Source organism: Stegastes partitus, unplaced genomic scaffold (assembly GCF_000690725.1).
Source record: "Stegastes partitus isolate 25-593 unplaced genomic scaffold, Stegastes_partitus-1.0.2 Scaffold1047, whole genome shotgun sequence".
Classification (NCBI taxonomy): domain Eukaryota; kingdom Metazoa; phylum Chordata; class Actinopteri; family Pomacentridae; genus Stegastes; species Stegastes partitus.
In genome coordinates, this window is record NW_007578778.1 from 100,493 (window position 1) to 109,209 (window position 8,717).

Sequence of the window (8,717 nt, forward strand, 5' to 3'; positions counted from 1 at the left end):
CTTTTCCTCCTCCTCCTCCTCCTCCTCTTCTTCCTCTTCCTCCTTCTACTCCTCCTCCTCCACCTCCTCCTCCTCCGTCAGTCTCCTCTCGGCAGCGGGAGCAGCAGCAGTGTTGTCGGCAGCAGTTCTCGGTGTTTCTCGGTGCGGAGCGGCAGAGAGGCGGCAGAGAGCGGCGGCGGAGCGGCAGAGCGATGCTGAGAGCGCGGCAGGATGTCTTCCTCCTCTTCCTCGTCCTGGATCCGGACTCTCCGAGCCTTCCTCCTCCTCCTGCTCCTCCGGCTCCTGCTCCTTCCGCCGTGCCAACTTCACCCGCAGCCGTGCCACCTCCTGGCGCAGATCGGACACACGGTGCGCGTCGGTGCGCTCCTGCCGGCGCAGCGGGCGGCTCGCGTACAGGTCCAGGCGGCTCTGAGCCGCGCGGCGGCGGCGCTGAGTCGAGAGCGCGACCCGGAGCGGGACCCGGAGCGGGACCGGGTCAACCACCTGCCCTACAACCTGAGCCTGGAGCTGGTGTCCCGGCCGCTGGCCGCCGCCGACCCGGAGTCGCTGCTCCGCGGCGTGTGCCAGGGCGTGGCGGTGCAGGGAGTGTCGGCGGTGCTCGCCTTCCCGCAGAGCCGCGACGAGCTGCTACAGGTGGACCTGATGGCGTCCTTCTTGGAGATCCCGTTCCTCAGCGTCGTGGAGCACGGGGAGCCGCTGCGCACGCAGGTGAGTCTCCGTGCACCTGGACCCGGGCCCGCACGTGCGCTCCGAGGGCGCACACGCTGTTCTGTCGGTCCGCTCGGTCCGGGTTCGGGTCGGTTTCGGCTTTGATCGTTTGACCTTGACCCGTTTGGTGTCTGGAGGTTTGTGAGAGGAGCGCGTGCAGCCGCACACAGATTCAGCGCGAGGACGCTATTTGTTTGTTCGCTTGTTTGTTTGTTTGTTTGTTTGCTTGCTTGCTTGCTGTTAAAAGTTTCGGATTCGGTTCGACGGCTCTGAGTTTAATCCGCAGAAACTGAAAAACTCCAGAATCAGGTCAGCGTCATCTGCAAAACTCGTATCTGACAGCTGAGATTCAAGTGAAGGTTCAGCAGGTGTTTGGGAGATACCAGGTTTCCATTCAGTGGGTTTAATATGTGGACGCTGGTGAATCTGCGCGTGTGTGCGTGCGTGTGACAGATTGTGTTCACTTTGTGATGAACAGTGAAGTGGCAGATTCAGGTGAATTCTGGGTAATGAGCAGGTCTGAGCTGGATGTTATTGATGATATTATAATTGATCAGTTGTCATCAATAACACCCCTCACAGTGCAGTGTTGGTCTCACACAGTGTCGTTTTGTCTTTCTTCGTGTTTTTACACATCTATCCAGCCATTATCTATACACCACTTAATCCTCACTAGGGTCGTGGGGGGCTGGAGTCTATCCCAGCTGACTCAGAGTGAAGGCAGGTTCACCTGGACAGGTAACCAGTCTATCACAGGGCTACACTTAGAGACAGACAACCAAACACACTCACATTCACACCTATAGACAATTTAGAATCACCAATTAACTTCAGCATGTTTCTGGACTGTGGGATGACGCCGGAACCCGCTGTACGGGGGGAGCATGGAAACTCCACGCAGAAAGATCCCTGGTGTCCTCACCGGGACGCGAACTGGCGGCTTTCCATCTGCGAGGCAACGGTGCTAACCACTGTTTGTGCTTTTTGTTGTATTTAAGCTGCTGAACTGCCTGACCCTGATTAGCAATGACAACAAAGATCTGTTCTCCTCTAGTTCAAGGGGAAGAACAGTGAGGCTCTTGTAGCGGTTACTGCAATACCTGGTTGCTCCACCAGGAGGAGCCTCTCTGTGACTGAGATGAAGTTACAGGTGTGTTTGTGACTCCTTGAGTCTCTCTGCAGACCTGGAAGCACTTTCAGGACTTGTGGTTTTCACGTCACCTGCTGAGTTGTAGGAATCTCAAAGTAGTACAGCACAGTGGTAATGTGAGTACTGAATGTGAATCCAGTTTAATGTGTAGAAAACAGTTCTGATGTGTTCAGCTGCACAGCACAGTGAATATCAACCCGCCAAAGCGTGACAGACAAACTTTGTTGATCATCAGACTCTGCAAACGTTTGTGTTTTAATGTTGTTAATGTTTTAGTTAATGATGACTGCTGCGAAACCAAGTCTGAGCTTCGTTAATGATCTATTTAATGGAGCCATAGAGCGAGTCCATGTTGATAATTAATTATAATGAGCACAGTAAATAAACTCCAGAAGAGGATTAAAGCATGTTGTCATGATCAGTGTGTGTTTATCAGTCCATCAAAATGTGTCATGTTTATCCAAACTGGGCACAAAAAATTAACTATGTACACTTCAAATTGAGTTGAGACTTTAAAATTACAAGTACTTGGACATAATGTAATACTTTGTGTGAAATACTCATTAAATGAATCTTTGAAATTATAGGTAGTATTTTGGATGTAATCAGCCTTTAGAACTGAAGGTCTGGTGGGCTGTCTCTAACTGAAGGACTGTAGATGTGTGGCCCTAGAAGTGCTGCAGACACATACTGTTGGACTCACCTGCAGCTGGTCGTAAAAGCAGAACTCCACGTTCAAACAGCTGAAACAGGAAGTTAGAATCTGCAGCTACCCCAATGTCCACTTGAGGCTCCACAAGCGAGTCACTGACCACCATGTTGAAACTTTACAGCAGAAATAAGCATGTTTGCAGCCAGAACCAAGAAGTTCTTTTGTTCTGATGTTGTTTTCAGGCTTTAAGTTCTGCAGAATTAGGGGCGTGGCCTCTTAGATCGACAAGTGGGTGCTGCCCCTTGTCTCCACCTGTGTGTTGGATTGTAGACTTTCTCTGAAAGATGTTTTGGATCAACAAGTTTGGAGGAATTGAACACTGCCAAGATGGTAAAGGGTGGAGCCACTCCATTGATCCTGCTTTCCAAAGAAGTGATGTTAATGATTGATTGTTAATGGTTAATCTATTAATTATTAATTTAACAGATTAAAAATATATGAGCTAATAAGGCAGCAGAAGAAGGTCGTGCATGTCAGTAAATGTACCACAGACCAGCTGTAGTACCTGATTGTTCCACCAGATGGAGCCTCTTCCTGTTTAATCCTGTAGAGACCAGAGGAGGTGTCACTCAGACAAGTCATGCTGGCAGCAGAGCATTGTGGGAGTTTCGCAGTAACAAGACCATGACAGAGACTCTGAGGAGGTTCATGACCTCCAACCAGAGCTCCTGTTATCTACTTTAATAGCATTTCTGTGATGAGCAGTTCATGTAGCCAAGACAGTTTAATGGGGTCAGTGTGTGTCGGTGGTTAAAACATTAAGAATAATGTCTGCTGTACTTGATTTGTTTCACTGGTTAATCAGCTCTCATTTGATAAACTATCGCTTAAAACAGGTTTAAAATCAGGATATCTTGTACCTGCTGGTTCCTGCAGTAGAATGCAGCTCCGACTTCATCATCATGAAGCATTTCCTGCTCAGATATCAGTCTGCAGCGTGAAATCATCCGTCTGTGAAGCTCCAGCTTATTTAAACTGCAGAGGCAGCATGGCTTATTTGCCGAACCTGCTGCTGCAGAGGATTGTGGGTCAGAATGGCCAGAACATGCTTAGCAGAACATGCTAGCTGCAAAATGTCAAAAGCCACAGATGAAAGTTGGACATCCTGGTGTTTCTATTTGACACACAGTGTACTTGGACAAAATAAATCTGATAAATCTACTTTACAATGTTTGATAAAAGCTTCAGTTTCTCCTACAGAATGTCCAGTGACCTTCTGCTGAAGCGCTGAGTATCAGCTCGGACAGTGTGGAAGTATTAGAATCAGAAAGAGTGCAGCTTCTCTTGATGCATAGAAATGTAAATATTCAAACCACAGGACATTCTGTAGTCAACAGCAAGATAAAGATATGTGTGTTATAGTATAAACACTAAATTAAAGGCTGACTGTCAGTCTGAGGAAGACTTGCATGAATCGGAAACCTCTTGTTGGAGTTCAGTGTGCTGATGACGTTAAAGAAACAGTCTCTGAATCTGGACCTGTGGTTCTGGTCCACCTGCAGCAGTTGGGTCAGGGGGAGTCCGGGTTGTGTGGGGTTTTAGATGATGTTGGTGGTTCTGCTGCAGCTGCAGGAGGTGGTTTTGTGCTCTGGGGGCAGCAGCCAGAGATAGTCTGATGATCTCTGCAAAGCCTTTTTGTCTGGAGCTGAGCGACTTCCAACCAAACCGAGCGGTTCTCGATGGTCACCAGCAACGTCTTTCCATGTTGGTCCTCCTGAACATGCTCAGTCAGTGTAGACGCTGCTGAGCCTTTAACTGTCGCTGTGGTGTTGGCAGAACAGCAAAGGTCACCAGAAAGTTAAAGGAGCGAACTGGTGTCTCATTATCATTCTCCCTCAGTTGTGACTGTCAGGGCTCAGATACAAGGTTTCAGACAGGACTCAGGGTTTAATGACTCGACACAAGTTTGTTCTGTTATCGATCATTATTATAACAGTTGTGCTGCTACAGCAGCTGATCGATCAGCTGCTCCCTTCATGATGTCCTGATGTGACGCAGAGATTCAAGGGTCGTCCACACAGGTTTGTGTTCTGTAGTTTGAATGATTTCTACTTTGTTTCTGAGAAATCTGCAGTTTAGATCATTCTGCTGCTCAGGTTTGAAAACTGAAACAAGCACTAGATGCTGAATAAAAACACAAAGCAGATTGCCACAGTTAGAGTTTGTTTTTCCTTATATTTTTTCATTTCTTCCTCCATCATGTGGCCGTTATATGCAAAGAAACTCTGCATCAGAATCAGTATTTAGGACCTTCTTGTTTTAGTTTATTTGAGCTTATCTGCTGTAAAGTTTGTTTAGATTAGATTAGATTGCACTTTATTTTTCACCACCAATGAGGAAACTCATTTGTTGCAGCAGTACAGACAGAGGAGAGAGCACAACAACGTGACAGGAAGAAGAAGAGAACAAATAAAACTATGAACAGGAAGAGCTGAGAAATACAATACAATACAATACAATAGAGCTACACACACACTATATACACTATAGATCCATATAGTGGAGGCTATGAGTTAACAGAAAATAGATAAACAAAATAGAATATGATACAATAGGATATTGCACATGAGGTAGATATGTTGCACATAGCATCGGGTGTGTTATAGATTCTGACAGCGGTTGGGATGAGGGACCTCCTTCTTAGACCGTGGGTGGATCAGTCTGCTGCTGAAGGAGCTGCTCAGAGACCCCACAGTGTCGTGCAGGGGGTAAGAGGTGTTGTCCATGATGGATGTCAGCTTGGCTAACGTCTTCTTCTCACCCACCTCCTCTATGGAGTCCAGCGGACAGCCCAGGACAGAGCTCGCTCTCCTGATGAGCTTGTTGAGCCTCTTCCTGTCCGTGTTGCCTCCACTCCAGCAGACCACAGTGTAGAAGACAGCAAAAGCTACCACAGTCATAGAAAGTTCTGAGAAGAGTCCTGCACACTTCGAAGGACCTCAGTCTCCTCAGCAGGTGGAGGCGACTCTGGCCCTCCTTGTACAGGGTGTGGCTGTTGTCAGTCCAGTCCAGGTTACTGTTTATGTGAACACCCTGGATGTGACAGTGTTCTGTGCTGTGTGTGAAGTCCGAGCTGTACAGGTTGAAAAGGAAAGGGCAGAGTACCGTACCCTGAGGGACACCTGTGCTGCACAACACCACATCAGACACACAGTCACGCAGCCTCACGTACTGCGGTCTGTTGGTGATGTAGTCTGCTGTCCATGCAGCCAGGTGTTGGTCCACCCCTCGTTCTTCCATCTTCACCCTCAGCAGTGATGGCTGAATGGTATTGAAGGCATTTGAGAAGTCAAAAAACATGACCCTCACAGTGCTGCCAGTGTTCTCCAAGTGGGGCAGTGATCTGTGCAGGAGGTAGAGCACAGCGTCGTCCAACCTTACTCCTTTTCCACTAAGACGAACCAGGTGCTAGTTCCATGCTGGTGCTAGTTCCAGTGCTTAGTTGGTTCCAATCTAAGAAGCGGTTGCTTTTCCATCGGCAAGGTGCCAAGTTAGAGCCACGACATATGTCACTGCCTACGTAGCTGTTTACTGAACAATGCTCGCGCCACACGGAAGTCCACACAGGACTCCAGACTGACTTTTTTACCGGTGTGACCAACTTTCTCATTTGTTCGCCCGCTCACCTTGTCACAGGCAAAACATATGACTTGCTGAACATTTTCTCATTGATAGACTATAATTTACGATGTTCCCTGAATGCGCCACATAGCAGGTAGATGCTGTTGGTGGCTGCGGTGCTCAGACCAGTGTGCGACCAAAAATGATTTTAAAGAGTAAACCAGGGCGTTCTGATGTCTGATTTGTCCAAGATGAAACCAAGTGATTTTTTTCTAAGGTTGGTCTTTTCTATGAGCGAAGTAAACATGTCGCTGCGCTCCGTTTTTTATGAAAAGACCTCATTTTTAAGCGTAAATACTGCAGTACACCGGAGTTATAAAAGTACTGTTTTCCACCACTGTGGTGCTGCTGGTGGGACACAGTTGTACCGGATTTCAGGGCGCAACAGTTTGTCTAGAACGTCCGTGTGTCCCAGGACTCATTCCAGTACATCTGTGATCAGACCAGAGATGTCCTGGTGAAAAAAGATGCTAGTCACTGCTTGTGTGACTGAAAGGAAGCAGAAATCAGCATCTATCATCCGTCTAACTGCAGTTTCACAGTGTTTCCTTCAGGTAACGCTGGAGGTGGAACTCGTCTCCAGGATGTTTCTCAGAGCTTCATCAGCTGTACTTCTACAGCTGGGTTCATCTTGGACACATGGAGCAGCAGCAGGTTTCCTCCTCAGTCAGATCAGAAACACCAGTTTCCAGATGTTGCTGCTAAACACAGTTCAAAAGCTGTTTTGCTGTTTCTCCTCATTTTCCTGATTCTCATTAATGGAGGTGAACTGCACAAAGTTAAATACAGCAGATTTCTCCTTTAACAGTCTGTATATAAGGTTAGGGGGCATATTTGATGGAATCCCTGGAAAAACAACCTGTTAACATGTTGCTTTTGGTATCATAATAAACTGGAGAAACTAGTAACTTCACACTTAAGACAGTGACAAGACAGTTTTATTGGTTTTATTTTAGCTGTTGAGTGGCTGGTTTCCGGGTGTCTGTGGAAATAATGAAGGTTATTCATAATTGTTGAGGTGTGGTTAATGTGGTCACTAATTAACCTTCAGGGTAGTTCACTGACTCACAGTTTAAAACCTACTGAAGGTTTTTAGTTTTACAAACTCACTCAGTGTTACAGGTTGAGTAGGAGTTTTGACACTACCTGTTTGTATGAAGTTTTTAAATGAGAGTTGGTCTGGAACAGCTTAGATCTGAGACAGTAAAACCACTGAAGGTCCAAAAAAACAAGCTTTGAAATCTGAAAGCTTCTCTGTTTATGGTCTTTGGATGCTTTATAGGCTTCTTTCAGCTCAGACTTTATAGATGAATCTGATATTTTCTAATGCAGTTGACTCATAAAGTAAAGTTTGCTGTTGATAATGCCGAACATGCAACATGTACGAATGAAGAGAAAATACAAGCACAGCGAAAGCTGAGCATCATAAACATAAACCAGCAATTTACCATAACATCTAAATATATGAATATGAATAGAGCTCCAAAGCATTTCAATAAAGATGTAAATCAGCAATTTTCACCCTCAAAAAATTAGTAAGTACTGAAATGTTGTGAAGACACAGACAGAGTAGCTTCCAGCAGATCAAATGACTGATTGGATCCAACTAAAGGACTAATTTTTAATAATTGGAGCTTAAAAGGAAGAAATGTTCAAATAAAGGTGGTATTGTGGCCCCAGTAAGTTTTGTATAATGTTTGTATTACAATAATAAATTGGATCTGCTGGAACTCTTCTGTCTGTGTCACCACATTTCATGACGTGTAAGTTTTATTTCTGGAGATACTGAACCCTTAAAATGATTTATTTATTTATTTATTTGGCGACGGTGACAATACAAAAATGTACAGGTCTAAAAACATGAAATTCTCAATATTCTGCCAAAAATATTTTACAGAAAAAGTTCTGGGTCCCAAATAACAAATAAACAAACTTGGAATAAAATCCGAGGAGCAGAAACACTGCAGGGGGAAGAGGCGGCAGAGTGCCTCTCTGTTTTAATAATTGTATTTCAAAACAACTGTAGCAGAGCATGCTTTGTTCTGTTGCTGGTTAAACTGGTTCAAGTGTGACCTCCTCATGTTCAGAGTGATGAAATAAAATGGAGGACACAGCCGGCAGCAGCTGCAGCATCCTTTTGATGCAGGTCAGCTGCTGTTCACTCTGTTGTCACCACCAGCAAAACTAAATCTTTGTTCTAAATGTTAACCCAAGTTCATCAGCGACAAAGAGTTCAAGTTCACATGATGCTGAGACAAGCAGCTCGAAGTGAAACATCTTCATGAAAAGATGTGAGCAGCTCAGTGAGGATTAACGCTCCGTCACCTGATGAAGCAGCAGACGGTCGATCTGCCAGCTGCTGTCGGCAGCAACTTCAGCTGCTGAGCAGCGTTCAGGCAGAGAGGTGGAGGTAAAACCAGAAACCAGAGATGGAGGTGAAACAAGGTGGTTTGTGGTCCAGTTTTTACTCGCCTCCTTGTTTCCTTAAGTTGTCTCTTTGTTTCCTTATTTGTTTTCTTCATGTGT

The 8,717-nt window shown here is 45.8% G+C and overlaps 1 protein-coding gene across 1 annotated transcript in view; it reads left to right on the plus strand.

Annotated features, from left to right (window-relative positions):
* Nucleotides 1-210: 210 nt before the first annotated feature.
* grin3bb (glutamate receptor, ionotropic, N-methyl-D-aspartate 3Bb) overlaps nucleotides 211-8,717 on the plus strand; it is a 75,091-nt gene continuing 66,584 nt past the window's right edge. The window contains exon 1 of the mRNA XM_008295441.1: nucleotides 211-708. Within this exon, the coding sequence (XP_008293663.1) occupies nucleotides 211-708 (498 nt within the window). The remainder of the gene's footprint in view (nucleotides 709-8,717) is intronic.